The following is a 22,382-nucleotide window of genomic DNA, read 5'->3' on the forward strand; positions in this document are numbered from 1 at the left end:
AAGAATCACTGACGGTGTTGATTCAAACAAACGGCTCTTTTAAGAGCCACCCAACCCCTCACGAAAGAGCGACTTCACCCGTCATGAAAGAGCGACTTCACCCCTCATGAAAGAGTTATTTACGTACTCGATTATTGTGTCTTTGGTCAGAAGTTATAACAATTTAATTGAGTCACACAAGTTGTATCAGTTCTATTGAATAATGTAAACAAACAAATATTTCACTAGTTCGCCTTATACAGATGATTTGTTTAGCAGGAGTAGCGAGGTAAGCTAGTAGGGCCATGAACTCGCCGATTCCTGTCAAACACGTTTCCCAGAGCTCGGAACAGGCCAGAACACTAAGTTGTGGAGCTTTACAGGGTTGAACTTGTTATAAAAAAAAGACCTAGTAAATAATATCTAATGTCAGCATCTCCTGGTGGTTTATTTGGCATATTTGCTTTAAGTGAATGTTTGGCTGAAAAGATGCGTTTTTAATCTAGATTTAAATTGGGCGAGTGTGTCTGATCCTGGAATAATATCAGGAAGGTTATTCCAGAGTTTAGGTGCTACGTATGAGAAAGCTCGACCCCCTTTGGTGGATTTAGTTATTGTAGGTGTTATTAAAAGAGTTTTGAGATCTTAGAGAGCGTGATGGGTTGTAGTGTGATAGAAGCTCTGTTAGGTAGGTAGGGGCTAAACCCTTTAAGGCTTTATAAGTGATTGAAAGAACTTTAAAGTCAATATTCTCCGGCTCCTCCCGAACTTACTTAATAAAACATCATATTTTAAAGTTTACCCATACCGGGCTTAAACGAAGATGAAGTATTTTGTATAATTTAAATGAAATGTAAGTGAAGGTTAAATCCATATTTAGAAACAAGAGTGCGGAACAGCGTCTGTGTTATGAGGGCGGGCAGGAAGTGACGTCAAAAGCTAAAGTTAAGAATGAAGGTCCGTGTTTAGGAACCAGTGCGCGGCCAACAAATATGAGGCGGGAAGTTAACTGATTGGTTTAAGAGTTTAACAGACTCCAACCAATAGGCGACCGACAGACAGTATTAAAGCCTGAAACTGCAGCATAGAAGCATTATTTCAGTGTGAGAACATAAGAAAATACAATGAGCGGAAGAGGCAAAACCGGCGGCAAAGCGAGAGCTAAGGCCAAGACTCGCTCCTCAAGAGCCGGACTTCAGTTCCCCGTGGGCCGCGTCCACAGGCTTCTGCGTAAAGGTAACTACGCGGTGCGGGTTGGCGCCGGTGCTCCAGTGTATCTGGCCGCTGTGCTCGAGTACCTGACCGCCGAGATCCTCGAGTTGGCAGGAAACGCCGCTCGCGACAACAAGAAGACCCGCATCATCCCCCGTCACCTGCAGCTGGCGGTGCGCAACGACGAGGAGCTGAACAAGCTTCTGGGTAAAGTGACCATCGCTCAGGGCGGCGTGCTGCCCAACATCCAGGCCGTGCTGCTGCCCAAGAAGACCGAGAAGCCCGCGAAGTCCAAGTAGACGGGCGGGAGGTCGACTGCTGTGAACCCAAAGGCTCTTTTAAGAGCCACCCACATTATCGATGAGAGAGAGAAGTCATTTGTTAAAATCGTAGTTGTCCGTATAAGCCATTTAGTCATTTAACTATTGACGTTTATTATTTGATTTTATGATACTGGTACTAAACACAAAGCTAACTGACATTAAACCTCACAGTGTTGAGATCAGACTCGCCGGAGGTTATGACTGAAGAAGACGCGTCTGTCTGCGCAGCTCGCGCTATATAAACACTCGCCGCACTTTAAAACTCGTTTATTGAATGAAGCTTCAGAATAACACACACAGTAGAATATGTGCACTTTAACTCAAACTGTCTCACACACGTCGTTAATAAAACTTTATTATTCTATTAATATCTCTTTAACTGATAATGTTTAATTTCTGAAAATTTATAAATATTTGTTTTAACTTTCAGAAATAATAATATTATTATCAGTATATTATCCCGCCACTTTCATTTGAACAGATATCGCGCTGCCATTGGCTCTGTCACGAGCATACGTCACACGTCAGCCAATCGCATATCTCCGTGCCCTTGACGTACTGCGCGTCCCAGCCTTTAAAAAAAGGCGCTCCGCAACGTCAGGATATTCCGCTCTAGACGCAGAAGAGACCGCAGCGATGGCAAGAACCAAGCAGACCGCTCGTAAGTCCACCGGCGGCAAAGCCCCGAGGAAGCAGCTCGCCACTAAAGCCGCCCGTAAGAGCGCACCGGCCACAGGCGGCGTGAAGAAGCCTCATCGTTACAGGCCCGGCACCGTTGCACTGAGAGAGATCCGCCGCTACCAGAAGTCCACCGAGCTGCTGATCCGCAAACTGCCTTTCCAGCGTCTGGTGAGAGAGATCGCTCAGGACTTCAAGACGGATCTGCGCTTCCAGAGCTCCGCCGTCATGGCTCTGCAGGAGGCCAGCGAGGCTTATCTGGTCGGTCTGTTCGAGGACACGAACCTGTGCGCCATCCACGCCAAGAGAGTGACCATCATGCCCAAAGACATCCAGCTGGCGCGTCGCATCCGCGGAGAGCGCGCTTAAGTCCCGCGTCTTCGACCACAACACAAAGGCTCTTTTAAGAGCCACCACATGTTCTGAACGAGACGATTTCCAGCTTATCCCCTCACGAGCGTATATGAGAGATAAACTCGCCCCAACAGAGTTTATTAGCAGATTTAACGGTTTTGTTCATTAACACTTGATCTAAATGTTTAATATTAATATCCATGTGCTGACCGTAAAGCAACCACCGATTTGCCAATAATAACACAAACACGCTAGAAGTGTAAGTTTCGGTCAATGAGGGACTTTTGCACATTAATGTCCAAACGCGAGACTGATAGAAGAGCACAAGAGGAGCCGGAAGTGAAAACTGAATCGCGCGGGGGAGGGTCGCCTTCAAACGCAAGGCCATGGGCGGGAAACGCTTTCATTGGTCCTCTGAGCTGACCAATAGAACATTTTAAGGGGTTGGACCACGAAGACGCGCAATGGGAGCGCGCGCGCACGTTACGCTGTACATTTGCATGCTGGAGTGTATAAATACCCCCGCGCGGTGACTCTCGGTTATTCTTCGTCTATTCTTCATCATGCCTGAACCCGCCAAGCCCGCGCCCAAGAAGGGATCCAAGAAGGCCGTCACCAAGACCGCCGTGAAGGGAGGAAAGAAGCGCAGAAAGTCCAGGAAGGAGAGTTACGCCATCTACGTGTACAAAGTCCTCAAGCAGGTCCACCCCGACACCGGCATCTCTTCCAAGGCGATGGGCATCATGAACTCTTTCGTCAACGACATCTTCGAGCGCATCGCCGGCGAGTCTTCTCGTCTCGCGCACTACAACAAGCGCTCCACCATCACGTCCAGAGAGATCCAGACCGCCGTGCGTCTGCTGCTGCCCGGTGAGCTCGCCAAACACGCCGTGTCCGAGGGCACCAAAGCCGTCACCAAGTACACCAGCTCCAAGTAAAGCGACGCGTATCAAGCGTTTATCCACCCAAAGGCTCTTTTAAGAGCCGCCCACTGGTTCCTTTAAACGAGCTCAAGTTCTGTTAGTTTGGTCGCTTGTTGTGGCCTCAGTGAAATTGCAGCCAGTCGCTCAAACACGAAATTAAAATGTTAAAAGTTGTTTTTTTACGCGGTTTTCCCAACAGGCGGCATTAATACCTCAGAACAAGGGTTCCTCAAGTAGAGGTCCGGACCCCCAGGGGGTCGCAAGGTGATCTTCAGTAATTTTCTCTTATTATTAGGAATCGTGTATTAAATCAATAAGTGAAACAAACACAGGAGTCTGGCAACCCGCATCCGTAACTAGCAAAAAGATCTTATTGTTGCTCCTTGGTTATATTCATCAAGAACGGGTGTCAATTTATTTATTCCTCTCAATAAGCACCATGAAAACTACAGAAGAAATACAAAATGCTTCTATGTAGCTTCACATATAAATCATGTTTACACACAATACAAAAATTTTTAAGCATTTATGACATATTAAATATCACATGCTTCGCTTAAATGAGATTCAATACATTATAATTGTTCAGAGAAAGAATGTTTATATATTGATAACATGTGCAATAAACAAAAGAAGTACTGATATTGTCTTTAACTTAAAATCCCTTCTGACAATAATATAAACTCACATTCCGCTTCTCCGTCAGCTAACATGCTCTCGAGCTCGACACACCATCACAGTTCGGAGCTCTTAGAAATAACATGTACGAGCAATACAAATAATAAGTAAATCGCCATGTAAACTGTTTCTTTACGAGATTTAAATGGTTGAGCGTCATAAATAAACTAAAAAGGTTTTAAGGTTTTTACCGTTCTTCAGACGATACGTGAGCAGGTGTAGCGGGAAGTTTAACATCCGAAGAAGAACGGCGCTTTTTCAAAATAAAAGCAGAACAGACAAGATGACACTGTCGAACTATAATGTCTTTTTAACATATAAAAATAAAATATTAAATATTTTATTAACCAGGAAAATATTAATAACACTTTCATTTACACTTGTATCTTGGGTCCATATAGTTATACCTTGAGCTGTTTGAATACTCAATTCTGATGTTGGTTCTATCATGTTAGTTGCCCTTGATGTTAAATGAAAGTTTTTGTTTAGTTTAAAACGTAATTTTCTTTTTATTAAACTAATATTGTGATGTGTAAGGTGGAGTAGCGAGGAACATGAGGTTCTCTCTTTCGTCTTGACTCTTGTCTGATGGGTGTTGTCAGGCCTAAAGCTCTTCTGGGGCCCTGATGACTTTTTCTATCACTTTTTTCTTAAAAACCTAAATCAATATTTTCTGCTTTCACAGCCAAGTCCAAACAAAGTTCATTTTGTTAACCAACTGTACTGCATTAAACTGTACTGACACAAAGTTTTCAGTAACACTTCATTTGTTTAAATAAAAAACATAAGAATGAACATATTTAAGTTAACTAAATGTGCATGTTTACATTTTTCTTAAAATAGCAAATCAAGTACGTTTATGTTTAGATTATATTAGCTATTTATACCCCTAATAAGAAACATGATATATAACACGTTTTATAATAAAGCATTTTAAGATTCAATCCAGTCAAGAGAATAAAGACAGTGTTCCAGTACATCTTTTAAATAAAAATATGTATGATGTTGTGAAACTTACAGAAATAATACACAATGATCCCAAAGATATACCCACAATAAATAATCTCTTAATAACTGCTAAATAGAGAGCATACACAGATAAGGCTGTTTTTCAAAATATCAAATGTTATATTTTACAGTGACGTAGAGGACGTATGTAAGCCAGTACCGTTAACAGCCACTTCTAGTGAACCTTTGGGCTAAAGTGCTAAAACACATGCCTTTTATAATAATAGTAACGTATTGTCCTTATCAGGTACATTTTACATTTAATCATGATTCAACATTTTTCCATACATTTGCATCTCATCATCTCATCAGAGGCTTTCAGGTAAGGCGGTATACAAATGTGGAAGAACATTTGCCTTTGCACCTCGGTCAACAGAGCATGCATGTGTAGCAGTTAATCAGATATTGTGTTTCTTGTGAGTTGTGTTTAACCCAAAAACATACTGCAACAAAGTTTCAGTGCACCGGTCAACAAACCAGGATTGCAGCACAAACAACTAAATTAGGCAAAATGTAAAAAAACAGTGAGATAAATCACAGAATCAAACAAAAAGAACAAAGAGAGAAACTCCAAACAGAATCTCTGCGTACTGCCAAGTACAGTATGATGACATGGTTTCAGAAAGTTCAATCCTATAGTTTCTTTCCTAATGGCATAGCTTTGCTGACTTCATTGTTAATAAGAATTCAAAAAGTTACAAACTAGAAATAAAAATAATACACATGTTCTTCTCGCTCTTTTTCTTCATTTTGTTCTGCCATACATGTATTTGACATCATGCATATTTGACAAAATGTTTAAGATGTCTCCCGAAATAACATCACATGAAGTTAATGAGTTAACATTATCATGTTTACATCATGTAGCGTTATCCACGTCATTTACATCATACACTACTTGAATCGAGTAAAAAAAACAAATAACACTGTACCAATAAACTGGGAATACCTTTGTGTAAAGATGACTCGTTGACATTTGTGTAGGAAAATGACGGACGAACACAAACTAAATGATTGCAAACGTATTTACTTTTTATTCAATATTTTTACTGTCTCAGATTAATTTCATACTGTAAAGCCATCGGCAATGGAAAGACTTGTTCATATGCTGCTGTTCTCAGGTCAGTGTTTAACTTGTCTGATTCAGTAATGAATGTTGAAGTATTTGCAGTCGTTGGGAGTGTTTTTAACACTCCATCAGTGTTTTCAGAGAGAGAGAGAGTCCATGCGTGTATTTATATTCTCTATTTGTCGTATTCAACAGCCCCATGAAAGGCTCAAGGCTTTGTTTTGTACTGTTAAAGCAGGCTAGTTTTTGAGGGGCTTTCAGATACTTCTTTAGCTGGTCAGCCTAGAAAACCAGTTTGACCAGGTTGGTGAACAGCAGGTTTCGAAGAGTTAATCTTCCAGCTTGACAGTTGCCTAAATTCCTGTAAAACAAGTCTGTTTACCCAGTGTTTTGTAGTATGTATGCTTTAGTTTTTATTCTGACAGAATGTTGACAGAAGAGATGCGTTTTAACTTATACTCAAACCAAACTTATATGTCTTTCACCTCCGATAATCGTGTCCTGTCAGATGTTTTAAAGTGCTATACTCACGTAAATGCGATGGAGCGTGCTGTCTTCACAGAAGCGCAAACCAAACTACGAGCATGGCGTGCAACGTGCCAAAATAAAGCTAAAGCACCAAAAATTCACATAACTGCTACCCCCTATGTTAGCTGGAAAGGATTTACATGAAGGTTTGATATTAATATTTATATTTCGTCAACAGTTCATTTGTTAATGTTGTGTATTCACCATGGTAACTCTTTTCTCTATAACCCCAAAATGCCATATTATTTTCGCTCTCTGTTATTTTGCACATTATATTACGGCGGTGGCTCAAAAAAAACTAAAAACATAGAAAAACTAGTTTGGGACTGTTTAATAGCCTTACTGTGTGTTCACACCGAGCGCGAATGAGGCGTCAAGCGCGAGTGATTTACATGTTAAGTCAAGAGGCTTGTTTGTGATGCGCCTGTAATGTAGGTGAGAGGAGGCGGCTGCAGTATATGGGGGGAGGAGTCAAAAAAGACCTTTGAAGTCGGACACTTCGTGAATCTCGCTGTTTTGTCGCTTGTTAAACGTGAAGAATGGAGGAGATCGCGGTCGCGTTTTTTATCGCAGACGAAGTGAATGTAATCGAAATACCACTGTTTTTACATGAAGATGGTTACAATAATAATCACTGAATGTACTGTCAAATAATGTCCAAATAAACAGCTCACAAATAAACAACACAATAACATGTAAGACATTTTCAAGGATTGTATAAACAAATGGTAAATGAAGTAAAAAGCAAGTTGCTTTTGAGAGACAGAGGTCATAACAAATGTTTATCATATTTAATAACAAGCAGATTTCTGCCACCATTTCACGTCCATAGTATTTTTCCATACCATGCAAGTCAAAGCTGTATTGTAGCAAACATTCTTCAGAATTTCTTCCCTTGTTTTAAGACCCAGACACTTCTCAGATGAAACCACACAAAGATGAGGCATAATGTCTAAACAGTCCATTTAGATATGTATTAGATATGTATTGATTTATTAATTCACACAAACATACAATATAATAAAGTAAAAATTACAACAAGGAAGAATTCTAATGAAGAGAAATATAAAATAAACGCATGTCCCAATTCTTAACTTCACCAGGCATGTAAATATAAATTAACAGATGCGTAATCTAATTCTTAGAATGAAGAGAAAATGTATCAGTCGACATTCTCAGCCAATGAGCATGAAGCTGTGTCGTCAGTCAGTCGTTTCCCATCATGCTTTTGAACAGCGCAGTCGGAGGAGAGCAACTGCGCTCGACTGCTCAATCCGACACAGCCGCCTCGAGAGTTTTTTGGCAGCATGACGTCAGAGCAAGGCGGACGTAACTCGGACACTTTTCTAACCGGCATGCAGCTCGCCGTGATCACCGGTGATCGGTTCTGCGCAGATTCTCAAACAAGCCTACCCTGTCCTAAAAAGTAGGTCACGGCTTGATGACCATGGGAAAATGTGGCGTCAAATCAGTTGAGAACCATTATACATTCCAGGACTGGACACAACACAGCTTTTACCGCTCCCGGCCGGTGGGCATGGAAGACGATCTCTTTCGTTTGGACAGGTATGTATAGTGTGCTCCAAGAAGAATTTAATTAATTTAGTTTGTAATTCATTACGTGGATTTACGAAATACATTCATGTGTTTGGAGGAGGCGTGGCTTTGGACGGCAAATCGCACAGAGGGTGGGATTATAATTCCAGTGCTAGCAGGCTAAAGTTAGCATTTTTACAAATCACCCACCCCTCCTTTAACTCTTTGAACCTCCTTATTGAAACAGACCCCAGATTTGGGCTGGAATTCACATTGTTTGTTGTTGTTGTTTATTGTTTAATTCAAAAGAGACATTAATAAACATCTTTGGAATGTTAGTTTTATTGGTCTTTTGCCAGATGTTCTTAGGCAAAGTTTATAAAAAGAAAATACAACAAATCAATAATAATTGCAATCCACCTTAACATAACAGTTAATAATATAGAAAAGAAATACATATACATTTAAACATACATGATATTGCAAACGATAGTATATTAACAAAACATAAACAGTACCACTTCATTGTTCAGATTGTTTACTATATAGAAGCAATTTCTTAAAATTATATTTAAACTCTCAGAAATCTAATTGTTCCACTTAATCCTTAAATGCTGATACAACTTGTTATTTATTTCCCAGAATACAAAAACCCTGCTTTACATCGCCACTATTTCCTTTGGCTTTTTGATTATACAGACATAAATATACATCTGTTGACTGGCTTACCACTAAATCATGTAAAGTGTGCGTATATTAGTGATTATAAACAACAGAAGATAAACAGAAACCATACAGAAAACCACTCTAACCAGCTAATATTTGACTACTCTGGCAAGTAGAGTTATATTTAAATGTTTCATTAATGGCTATGATAGATACTTTATGAACTTACTTTATAGCTTCATTCTATTGTATTATAAAACTGCGATATTAAACTATACAGTAGCAGCCTTCTCTCTCTCTCTCTCTCTCTCTCTCTCTCTCACTCTCACTCTCACTCTCACTCTCACTCTCACTCTCACTCTCTCTCTCTCTCTCTCTCTCTCTCTCTCTCTCTCTCTCTCTCTCTACGTTTAAAGCAATGCTTATCATTTCTTGACCAAGCTTTACTGAACAGAAGCACTTGGTTTTCTTCACACCTGATGATTTCTCATTGTTCTTCATATTCCATCGGGAATTCACCGGGAGTGTACGTAATTTCTTCAAACTTTACATCACTGCAGAACAACATTGGTTTTCCATCAATACTGACCACGTACTGATACTGGAGTAAAGACTTGAATGGCTGTATCTCCAGTTTCATTTGTTCTACTTCTTCAGTTTCTTCAATCCACTTTACCTTCTCAGTGTTGACTTGTGAACCTCCGACTTCTAAAGAATAACTGCAATGGGCTTTCACAATTTTAGCTACAAGGTCCAACTTTACTTCGGTCGTCTCCTTCCAGTTTTGCGTGACCTCACTAATCATCTCCTTACTGCATCCCACCTTTTTGCTTATTTTATTCTCCCAGTTCATTATTGTGTCTCTATTATTATCTATTTTCTTCACAAACACCCACCTGCCAGTGGGCTCACCTTTATTCACAGACAGACCACCAGGCAGAAAGTTCAAGATATCAATGTGGACAGAAGCAGAGGAATCATTAGGATCGGAGTTGAAGTTAAAGCCGCTGATGTATTCGGCTCCCCAAGTTGAGTTCATCCTCATCATGAAGAAGTGCAGTTTCCGTCCCCAATAAAACAGACCATCACTGAGGCCATCATTCAGCTCAAATTCCTGATAATCTGGAGAAGTTAGTTTGGTTGTTTTTCTGTAAATGTTTTGGTCTTTGAAAATGATGTAAAACTTTCCCCAGACTGAGAAGTAGTGGTCTCCATTCTGGTACTGGGGTTGGATTTCTTTGCATTCAGATCCGCTGTCTGTTGACAGATCTGTGACTCTGCGGTAGGAAGTATCTTTAATGATGTAAAACGAGTCATTAATATGACCAACATAATGATCTCCGAGGCAGGAATGGTGCAGTTTACAACGCTCGATGTTGGAACCCTTCTCTATGTCATTTGTCTTTATATAGTAGCCGAGATCAGCGCGAACTATGTAAACGCTGTAGCGTACTCCACAGATATCGACACCATTTTTTTTTTGAATGCAGCTTTGCATTGTGCCTAAACCTGCAACACAGAATAACAGACCATAAGTGCTTCCATCGAATTGGATGCTGGTTTTGTAGGCCATCTATAGCTCCCGTGCGCAAAATCCAAGTATGGAACACTCACTTCAAATCACTTTCACTTTTACAGCAATCGCAAGTTTTGAATAACGTTATTTGATGCGCAAAACCTCTTCAAGAAGCTTCATTAACTTGTTAACGTTGACAGCTTAATTTAACATTAAGCAATTTGTATAATAGATACACAAAACAAAGGTTTTTATAAATATTGCTTTTTATTATTCTGATCTTGTATGAGTGTATTTGGTGAAACCTTAATAAATCGACGCCATTTAATTGTAAATCAGATGATCTTTTTTACACTATAATATACAATCTATAATTCAGTAAGTGTTCTTACCTGGGAAGTGTTCAGCTCTGGATCTGATGATGGGCAGGTCTTCAGTCTGAGACAGAGAGAGATACGCTCATCTACCAGACCAGCTTTAAATAGATCTCCACAGTGGGCTGGGCGATAGACGTCATGACACCCACAGAACCACATCACAGATGTTAAATGTGTGTCGCTAGAGATGTGGATGTGAATTTCATGAACTGAATCAGGGTTGACTCTACAGTTTGATGTAATAAATCAATAGAAATCATTGGAGAAAATCCTTCATGTGTATCACACGTCCAACACTTGTTCTACAAACCTCAACAATAGTGGCACTTCTGCTGCCTTTATTCAATAATTCACATTGGATATAGTAGCATTACAACATTTGTTTTAATATTTAACTCCATCAATTTCCTTGGGAATTATAAATTTTCCGAGAGCATGTAAATATTCATGCTGCGATGCGTTTTATTTTTGAGATTGACTCTGTTACCCAACCTGCACGCTAATGTTTTGTTCACCGTCATTGCTAAGATTTCATTGTTTTTAAAGACAACATCATTTTTTTAGGAATCAGGTAAGCTCGGAAGAAGCGTATTTTATTACACAATGTGTCTAATAAAAGTGACTTCATGAGAAACGAGAACTCTTTCATTTACCCATAAATGACAACAGATAGATCGCTCGCTGGTTTGCAATGTTCTTCCGCTGTGAATAAAGACGACTGTGCTGTATTTACGGCGACTCGTGAAATGTCTTCATGTTCTTCCCATGAGCTCGAGTTGCCTTAAGCTTGACTCCAGGAGGTGATGAAACCTTTACTTTTCAGTCGAAGGAGTGTTTGTGTTAAATGTGAAGTATGTACTGTATGTGAAGTCTCTGACATGCTGTCAGCCTGTAAATACATTTCATTTTCATTCCTCACATAGTTTGTATTTCTTCAACATTCTACAGAAACGTTGCTTAAAACAAATATTTTCCTTAGGCTTAAATATTCATCATTCAATATTGTGATTATAGGACGGATCTTAATAATGGTGGTTTGATGAAAAAAGACAAATCAACAGTTTTTAACATGAATTGAATGGTTTGGGTCTACCGGGGTGCATTGGTTTGGAATACATTCATATAATCTCCACAGCCGCACGGAACCATCAGTGTTTATACAATGAAATCATTCATCAAATTAAACAACTTTTATAACATTTGTTGTGTATTTTCCATAACACATACTTTACAATAATGTGCTATTAGTTTATGCATTAACTGACAATAGATCTCAGTATTTCAATAACCCTGCGTTAGAATATGGTGTTAGCAACGGCAAGGTAATGGGTTCATCCCAGGGATTGCACATACTCAGAAACAATTCTATAGTATGATGTAAAGTAAGTGGCTTTGGATATATGCGTCTGCCAAATGCAGACTTGTTAATGCATGTAAAAGGAACAAAGGACTTTCATCATGATCATTGTACCAAGCTATAAGGCATGGCTTGTATTTTACATCACAAATCACATCATAACTCATTGGATGTAAAACATCAAATAAAACAGATTTCACATTTTACTTCCCTATCAGTTCGGTTCAAGGTTTAACTGAAGATGTTTTACTGTCTGAAGACCGACTTCCTTTCTTCTAAACAACTGTCTTTGCTTATCATTTACATTTTCTTAACGTCTAGTCATTTAGCAAACGCTTCTATCCAAAGCGTTCGCACCTCAGTCGTTTTTCCATGGTGTGAACTAAACAAGTTGCCTAATAGAACAAACTGTATTTATTGCTGCCAATATTGTAGAAAGCCTAGATAACTGATCTCAGATCTGCCTTCTAACAGTGCTCAATCTGATTGAGTTGGCCAATCAAATGAAGGAAGGCAAGGATTACTGTCCAATGAAAGGTAAGGAGGTGAGGATTACTGTCCATTAAAATAAAGGAAGGCAGGAGTTGACCAAAGCCGAGGTCAGTTTAACAGTGAAAGAGCGAGATGTAAGTAGCTTAATGTTGAATGTTTTATTATAGAAATGTTAATGGGCCGTTCACATGTCACATCTAAAAACACGTGTAAAGCACCGGTTGCGTTGCTTTCTCCTCTTTCAAGAGCACTCAGAAGTTTGCGCTCCCGATTTGGGCGCGTTTGACCCTCGTCAAGATTTAAATAACAAAACCGTGTCAACCGATTGTAATATTTACTGATACAAACTACAAAATGCTGAATATTGTTTATGTGACGATGCAAAAACATTACCAGATCTTCACTTGTTCATGCTAAACCGCATGGCTTTATTGACTCAGGTGTGTTCAATCTATTAAAACAACATTATTATTATTATTATTATGAATTATTTCAAATGTATCATTTTAAAAATAAATTATCAATCTTAAATTCTGTTTGAATAATATTCTAATTTAACATATATACACAGTATATAATAAAAAAGTGTCTGCAACTTTCATCATTGATTGAAATTCTGTTATCACTCGCTTACCAAACCCAAATGATCTTTTATGAAGCATAGATTGTATTTCAATTTGGTAATTTGTAAAATAAACAAGAAAAACAGACATGGTTTTAGCTCATGCAATGTCATTTGCACGCCAAACCTCCTAAAATGCACAGATCAAGAAAGTCAACATTTTTCTACAACTACAACAAAAAAGACCTTTGTATTTCAATGACCCTTTGTACCGTCCTGCTTACACAATGAAAGAAAATACTACAGCAAAATAACTAAATGTACACGTGCAATTACAGAGGAAACTCATTTCAGAAGCCCTCCAGGGCCTGTGAGCTTCAGGAGAAGAAATAACTTACACTGAAAATCATCAAATATCACATTATTACCTACTCTTTTCACTGATATTTCCATAACACCAGCAGATGACTTGCTCACAGTAACAACACATGATTGTTCTAAATATCGTCTCTTGTGTTTTACAGAAAATAATAAAGTCATATAGGTTTAAAATGATAAGTGGGTGTGCAAATGATGACATAATCTTCATTTGAAGGTGAACTACTCCTTTAAGTCCGTGCCGGACCCGTTCAGTCCCATATTCCATTGAAGTGCGATGTACAAACTCGCTGCGTGGCAAATGTAGCCTAGCCTGCTACGTTATCTCAGGGAACCAGGTTGAGTGAGTAACCTTATCATTCCCTTTCCATGGTTGCAAACGCTATGGGAATCCTATCCCATCATGCCGTGCTACTCCTTTAGAATGCATGTGAACCGGAGACATGGACTCTCGTACGGACCCTTTAAAGCCCACCATATGTACAAGCACTAAACACAGTTGCATGATGCATGTAGATTGCCGACTCGCTTCACCGAAGCCAGTGCGAGACGGAGGGCAGATTTTAGCAACAGAGATCGCGAGTCAGTAGACTTGAGCGGCTTGAACGACAGTCCACGCAGAGCTCACGGGACCACAGAGAGGTCCAAGAGTGGAACTGAACGTGGCCTATCAGTTTCCGAAACAAAAGTGTGCCGAGTCCAGCATCATGCCTAACAACAAGATCTGTTGAGTTTGCAAATTCTTGCTGAGGTTGATTTTGAAACCCAAATTCTTAAAGGGGCGATGAATTGAGACATCTTTAATCCAAGCTTTTGTTTTATATGAGATACTCGTATTCAAGCGAACATCCTTTAAGTGTCAGAACTGAGAACGCCCTTCCCAGATAGCAAGCGACCATTGAGTCATAAAATAGCTGATTTGTCAATGTTAATTCTATTGAATCACTGTTGCACTCGCTATTAATGTAGAAAAAGGTTGAAGTTTCAACAAACCACCGTCATTGTGATCAGTGTTTGATTTAGTTGAGCTCTTGACTGGAATTTTAATGTTAAATGATTTTTAGCTGCCTTGTGTATTAAAACACTTATATTGTAAAAGAACTAAGATCAGTGGGATCAGAAAGTTTCTATGAAGTTATTTAATGACTTGAGTGTGTTCTGTTATTATGTGCTATGCTACAGTTTAAAGAGATTACAGCAGTGTTATGGACTAACAAAAGAAAACATTATTATCACAAAACAGTTAGAATCAGTGTATGAAACTCAACAATGGTGACTATGGCTACTTGAGTCTCTGTAGAGTTTCAGGCGGTTTTCTTTTGTGTGTTGAAATATTTTTCTCTGTAACTCCATGTCATTTGCCGTTGAAAATAATCTGTCAACACATGTCTAACCCGGCAGGCCTAGTTTATCACCTGAACGGCAGAAGAATGTTGGACTCTAACATCAACGTTGTGCAAACGTTTTATTTTGGTCGATGAAAATATGATTGACACCGAAATCCAATGCTGTCTTGATGTCAAGTGATAAAAGAACCCTGATAGCAAGTAACCATTGAATACGTGTTAAAAGTGTTTGATTTGTTTTTATGTTTATTGTATTAAATCAAAATCACTTTTGCGTCTACTATTACTGCTGCAAACAATGCACTCAGTGTTTTTTTTATTTTAATGTCAAGATCGTATTGCTTGCTTGCTGTAATAGAAATTAAATCCTTTGTTGGGTCATCCAACACTAAAATCCATTGGAATCGGGTGTTTGTAATAGTGCAGTGTTTGTTCACACGTGTGTTTAGTTATGTGTGAAAATACAGTGTGAGATTAAAGTCGTTTTATGGACAACTAACACAATATGTTTTCCAAAAGCTGTTATCAATTAGAAATTAAGATTCTGAAAAAAACACATTTTAGGATTTATATGTTTAAAGGTGTACATCAGCCCCGCATGATAGGAATATGCTGTCTTAACACAAAAACTCCAACTAGACACAGCATTTGTGTAGAGAATGAAGCTTTGCAAGCGTATGTAAATGTTTTATGAAAACAAAGATGTTGTGCTGAGAAAGCTGTAATGTAGAAACTGAGACAAACAGGACATGACACCGACACGGTAAGGGCCGGTTTACACGAGACCGTTTTAGGGGACTGGTAACCCAAACCTTTTTGAAAACCACCGTGTTCTCATTTCCGTGTAAACGCCGAAGTACGCAAGAATGAGAAAACGACATCGTGCACATGTGTATTATGTGTGGGGGTGTGGTATACGCGTGTACATCCAAACACAATGAAGAAGAAGAAATACATCAATGGCGGCTTACATGGGGTTTTTTGTGTGGCGCAAACATTCTTCCTAATGTGGTCCGGTCAACCACATCTCTCACAACCTTCAAAAAACTACTTACAACACACCTCTTCTGTGAATACTTGACACACAAATGAGAAAAAATAAAAAAATATTCCATCTCTCTTCTCTCAACAGGTGGTGTTCTGGCTTTAGTTGAAACTAGTATCTTTGTATTAGCACCTATTGTATTATTGCTCTTTGTATCGCTTATTGCTCGCTAAACTCTTCCTAAAGTCACTTTTGATAAAAGCATCTGCTAAATGACTAAATGTCTAAATATAACTTTCCACTTCACGACGTGGTCAGAACGTACTGTGTTAGCTGGGAAACTCGGCACAGTCACGGTGAGTTGTGGGAACTATCAGCCCTTTGACTGTTCATGGTACCGTAGACTGTCCGGGTTCTGTCAGAATCCTCATTTCACATAATCATTCTTATTTTAGTTGATTTGTTTATCTGAATGTTGAGGATTGTATGAGTGTCGATGTCTAAGTGTGTCAGTAAATGTTTCTGTTTATTTTGTCACAGGATGTTTGCATTTGTGAACCAAAACATTCAAATCAGTCCTGAAAAATGAACTTTGGTCAGTGTTAATCTCTCATTATCTGCCGGTGTAAAAGTGATATCGATTCAATGTAATTAACGTGTTTACATTGAGTTAATGGTTATCAGCTGCTCTCGGGGTTGGAACTGAACTATAGACGAGTCCTCATTTACATGAATTGAAACAAAGGAAAAACTGAACATCTGAAAGAAAAGCAGTGTCCAACAACGACATGTTTTGCATTAAAGCCATCGTAAGGAAGCTGTGTAGGAAACCAAACCCTGAATGTACAGAAAGACCATATTTACCTTCAGACTGTTCCTTCAGGTAAACGTTGATTCTTTGTTATATCACTAAACTGACGTGCTGATTTACTTCATTGAATGTGTTTGAATCCTTCTGTTTCAGATTGATATTCTTCTTTAAATCCATCAGCGATGGAAATTCTGTTCCTTCTGCTGATTTTCTCAGGTAAGTGTGTGTATATACATTTGAAAAGATAGAAACACAGTATTTCTGTTCTAACTGCCCTTCAAAAGTCACACACTTTAACCTAAATTTACTTTTGATCTAAATATTTAATTTTAACATTATATGTTGTCTTGATGACCTGCACTGTGTTCCATTTCAAGGGTGGTTTTGGTTTAAAGGTGCAAATAATATCTGCTGAAAATTTAGGTTTTTACATTTTATTTGTACATTATTTGATATATTACCAGATAATTGTGGGTGATATACCTGTACTTCCCTTAATAATCAGGGATTTGTCAATATTAAATGCATTGAATCAATATCGGTTAATGTTAAAAGATGTTGAAACTTCAGTGACTACATTTATATTCAACTAAACAATCCACGGTTTGGAAGATCATTGGGATTGAGATAATTATTAAATAATAATGAAGTACCCATACAGCACAGGTATGTCTGAGAGATGTTTGCTGGAGATCTGATGAACATCTTAGAAAGATCAGATTAACATCCATTCTAAATCATAAACGTCTTATCTTCTAGATCAGAGGTATTCAATTTAAAAAAATATATATATATTATCTTCCAAACGGAGGTCAACGTGTATTTCTTTTGAGTATTTATTCAATTTAGCCCACTTGGATATACTGTATAAACCGGATAGGCCAATAATTTTTTTTATGGGGCCGTTTATCTTATATTTTGATATCCATAGTATGTCTGTATTATAAGCTCTGTGGCTTCATAATGGAAAGATCTCAGTAAAAGATTTGACTAGTGAGACACGCTTAGCTTACAAACCTCATTCAGTCGATTGTCACCATTGTTGAGATTCATATGTGGACTGTTGATGTGTTTGTGTGTCAGACTGACGCTGTAGTTTCATCTTTAGTCTAGTTAGCACTTTTGTGATAGTTTCTTTTGATGTGATCATATCACTTCATGACAGGTATCCCACCGTGTGGTCGTATTTGAGCTTAGCCTTCTTTTCCCAAACAAACACGTCCGGGTTGAGTCGAGTCAACAACCCAACCGAAAGAAACACTGATCACGCTAATGATGACTTACAAAAGTTGACTTACATCACCTTACAAAAGGTTGGGTCTAACAGTGCACATACAGTAGATGAGCCACCATCAAGTGCAGGTCTGAAATTAAAATGTAATGACATTTTATAACATGAACACCTTCTTGTTATATTTCATCCAACGTATGTATAGATAACAAGAATACTAATCTTTGATCATTCATTCTGCAAGTCACAAATGTTATTTTTATGTCATATCAGCAGAGACTCTTGGCCTTGACCCCTGTGATACTTACACTGTGCTGGATAATGCTTGGAGGTCCAAAAGCAATAGATTCTCTTCCATACTATTGTGTGATCGCAATGTCCAGTGGACCGGATGGTATCGTCTCTTCCTTAATGACCAAAGTGCTCAGATGTCAGAAACATGTATTGAAAGCTACAGCTGTGGCACTCATGCCCCTCTATGGATAAACGGTCAACATCCTAGAGTCGAAGATGGGGTGGTCACCCGAGATGTCTGTGGTAGCTGGAGCAGTAACTGCTGCTATTTTAAATCCACTCCTATTAATGTAAAAGCATGTCCAGGACAATATTACATATATGAGATCAAAATCCCAACTGGCTGCCATTTGGCATATTGTGCAGGTAATTACATAATATTTGTGTTAAAAATGTCTGTGTCTCTGTTCAATGTTTTTTGTCTTTTTGGGTCAAAGCGTCTGCTAAATGACTGAAATAAAATGCAAATGTCTCCACCTCCAGGTAACCATTTGACATTAACCCTGAGAATGACTAATGATAGAGATATCAATGGAGACATTTATCCATCAGAAACTGTAAATAATGGCAGCTTGTTGCATTTTCAGTTTCAGTTTGAACAAAATCATTCAGTGCAGGCAGCGCTTTAATAACATTTAATATGGAATAATGTTAGCTTTAGTTGTTTATGCTTTAAAAGTAACATTTGACGTGTGCAGATGCTTTATGAATGTGATGAATGTGGCACCAAGTGTGGGCCAAACTCATACTGTCACAACGTCAACGGAAGCATCTCATGCTCTTGTTTGGGTGGATATATTGTCACAAATATGACTGAAATGATCAGTAGCAGAAACCCATGTACTGGTAAATGTTTCAATCTGTTTCAATTTATTTTTTTATTATTTTTATAATACTTGATGTAAAGGGGTGAACTTGTTTGTGTATTATTTATGAAGAACTGTGTTTAAATAATGTGATGGTTTTGTCGTTCTCCTTCCAGATGTGGATGAATGTCGCGTGACTCCATCTGTTTGTGGTCCAAACTCCTACTGCACAAATGTAAATGGCGGTTACAATTGCTCTTGCTTTGAAGAATTTTCTGCACCATTCTCAAATCTCCTCATCGGCATCAATAACATGTGCTTGGGTGAGTTAAAAGTTGACATGTGAGTTTTATTTAACGATCAATAACAATGGTTTACATTTCATCAAAGCACCTTTATCGTGATCGGTGTGGCTTTAGTTGAGCTCTTGACTAGTCAGCTAGTTCCTGTATGTGTTTTACGGTAATATATTGTAAACGCTGTTGTCAGCTAGTTCCTGTAGGTGTTTTACGGTAATATATTGTAAACGCTGTTGTCAGCTAGTTCCTGTAGGTGTCTTACGGTAATATACTGTAAACGCTGTTGTCAGCTAGTTCCTGTAGGTGTCTTACGGTAATATACTGTAAACGCTGTTGTCAGCTAGTTCCTGTATGTGTTTTACGGTAATATTTTGTAAACGCTGTTGTCAGCTAGTTCCTGTAGGTGTTTTACGGTAATATACTGTAAACGCTGCTGTCAGCTAGTTCCTGTAGGTGTCTTACGGTAATATACTGTAAACGCTGTTGTCAGCTAGTTCCTGTAGGTGTTTTACGGTAATATATTGTAAACGCTGTTGTCAGCTAGTTCCTGTAGGTGTCTTACGGTAATATATTGTAAACGCTGTTGTCAGCTAGTTCCTGTAGGTGTTTTACGGTAATATATTGTAAACGCTGTTGTCAGCTAGTTCCTGTAGGTGTCTTACGGTAATATACTGTAAACGCTGTTGTCAGCTAGTTCCTGTAGGTGTCTTACGGTAATATACTGTAAACGCTGTTGTCAGCTAGTTCCTGTATGTGTTTTACGGTAATATACTGTAAACGCTGTTGTCAGCTAGTTCCTGTATGTGTTTTACGGTAATATTTTGTAAACGCTGTTGTCAGCTAGTTCCTGTAGGTGTTTTACGGTAATATACTGTAAACGCTGCTGTCAGCTAGTTCCTGTAGGTGTCTTACGGTAATATACTGTAAACGCTGTTGTCAGCTAGTTCCTGTAGGTGTTTTACGGTAATATATTGTAAACGCTGTTGTCAGCTAGTTCCTGTAGGTGTCTTACGGTAATATACTGTAAACGCTGTTGTCAGCTAGTTCCTGTATGTGTTTTACGGTAATATTTTGTAAACGCTGTTGTCAGCTAGTTCCTGTAGGTGTTTTACGGTAATATACTGTAAACGCTGCTGTCAGCTAGTTCCTGTATGTGTTTTACGGTAATATTTTGTAAACGCTGTTGTCAGCTAGTTCCTGTAGGTGTTTTACGGTAATATACTGTAAACGCTGCTGTCAGCTAGTTCCTGTAGGTGTCTTACGGTAATATACTGTAAACGCTGTTGTCAGCTAGTTCCTGTAGGTGTTTTACGGTAATATATTGTAAACGCTGTTGTCAGCTAGTTCCTGTAGGTGTCTTACGGTAATATACTGTAAACGCTGTTGTCAGCTAGTTCCTGTAGGTGTCTTACGGTAATATACTGTAAACGCTGTTGTCAGCTAGTTCCTGTAGGTGTCTTACGGTAATATACTGTAAACGCTGTTGTCAGCTAGTTCCTGTATGTGTTTTACGGTAATATTTTGTAAACGCTGTTGTCAGCTAGTTCCTGTAGGTGTTTTACGGTAATATACTGTAAACGCTGCTGTCAGCTAGTTCCTGTAGGTGTCTTACGGTAATATACTGTAAACGCTGTTGTCAGCTAGTTCCTGTATGTGTTTTACGGTAATATTTTGTAAACGCTGTTGTCAGCTAGTTCCTGTAGGTGTTTTACGGTAATATACTGTAAACGCTGCTGTCAGCTAGTTCCTGTAGGTGTTTTACGGTAATATATTGTAAACGCTGTTGTCAGCTAGTTCCTGTAGGTGTCTTACGGTAATATATTGTAAACGCTGTTGTCAGCTAGTTCCTGTATGTGTTTTACGGTAATATTTTGTAAACGCTGTTGTCAGCTAGTTCCTGTAGGTGTTTTACGGTAATATACTGTAAACGCTGCTGTCAGCTAGTTCCTGTAGGTGTCTTACGGTAATATATTGTAAACGCTGTTGTCAGCTAGTTCCTGTATGTGTCTTACGGTAATATATTGTAAACGCTGTTGTCAGCTAGTTCCTGTAGGTGTCTTACGGTAATATATTGTAAACGCTGTTGTCAGCTAGTTCCTGTATGTGTCTTACGGTAATATATTGTAAACGCTGTTGTCAGCTAGTTCCTGTAGGTGTCTTACGGTAATATACTGTAAACGCTGCTGTCAGCTAGTTCCTGTATGTGTTTTACGGTAATATACTGTAAACGCTGTTGTCAGCTAGTTCCTGTAGGTGTCTTACGGTAATATACTGTAAACGCTGTTGTCAGCTAGTTCCTGTAGGTGTCTTACGGTAATATACTGTAAACGCTGTTGTCAGCTAGTTCCTGTAGGTGTCTTACGGTAATATATTGTAAACGCTGTTGTCAGCTAGTTCCTGTATGTGTCTTACGGTAATATACTGTAAACGCTGTTGTCAGCTAGTTCCTGTAGGTGTCTTACGGTAATATACTGTAAACGCTGTTGTCAGCTAGTTCCTGTAGGTGTCTTACGGTAATATACTGTAAACGCTGTTGTCAGCTAGTTCCTGTAGGTGTCTTACGGTAATATACTGTAAACGCTGTTGTCAGCTAGTTCCTGTAGGTGTCTTACGGTAATATACTGTAAACGCTGTTGTCAGCTAGTTCCTGTAGGTGTCTTACGGTAATATACTGTAAACGCTGTTGTCAGCCAGTTCCTGTCGGTGTCTTGCGGTAATATACTGTAAACGCTGTTGTCAGCTAGTTCCTGTAGGTGTTTTACGGTAATATACTGTAAACGCTGTTGTCAGCTAGTTCCTGTAGGTGTCTTACGGTAATATACTGTAAACGCTGTTGTCAGCTAGTTCCTGTAGGTGTCTTACGGTAATATATTGTAAACGCTGTTGTCAGCTAGTTCCTGTAGGTGTCTTACGGTAATATACTGTAAACGCTGTTGTCAGCTAGTTCCTGTATGTGTCTTACGGTAATATATTG

The 22,382-nt window shown here is 38.8% G+C and overlaps 3 protein-coding genes across 3 annotated transcripts in view; 2 read left to right on the top strand and 1 right to left on the bottom strand.

Moving 5' to 3' along the window:
* Positions 1-1,103: 1,103 nt before the first annotated feature.
* LOC306893382 (histone H2A-like) lies at positions 1,104-1,490 on the top strand (the record flags this gene model as incomplete). The annotated part of the gene is made up of 1 exon (XM_079455171.1): positions 1,104-1,490. One exon carries the CDS (start codon positions 1,104-1,106, stop codon positions 1,488-1,490), a length of 387 nt encoding a protein of 128 aa, XP_079311297.1.
* A 660-nt stretch (positions 1,491-2,150) lies between these two features.
* On the top strand, positions 2,151-2,561 carry LOC306893371 (histone H3.2; the record flags this gene model as incomplete). The annotated part of the gene is made up of 1 exon (XM_079455160.1): positions 2,151-2,561. One exon carries the CDS (start codon positions 2,151-2,153, stop codon positions 2,559-2,561), a length of 411 nt encoding a protein of 136 aa, XP_079311286.1.
* Positions 2,562-3,079: 518 nt separating this feature from the next.
* Positions 3,080-22,382, bottom strand: part of LOC306893339 (uncharacterized protein) — a gene marked incomplete at its 5' end in the record, with an annotated part of 47,816 nt that continues 28,513 nt past the window's right edge. The window contains one exon of the mRNA XM_079455124.1: positions 3,080-3,440. Coding sequence (XP_079311250.1) covers positions 3,098-3,440 — 343 coding nt within the window. The 3' untranslated portion in view covers positions 3,080-3,097. The remainder of the gene's footprint in view (positions 3,441-22,382) is intronic.

The sequence above is a fragment of the Barbatula barbatula genome, assembly GCF_947034865.1.
Source record: "Barbatula barbatula genome assembly, chromosome: 4".
In the NCBI taxonomy this organism is placed as follows: Eukaryota; Metazoa; Chordata; class Actinopteri; order Cypriniformes; family Nemacheilidae; genus Barbatula; species Barbatula barbatula.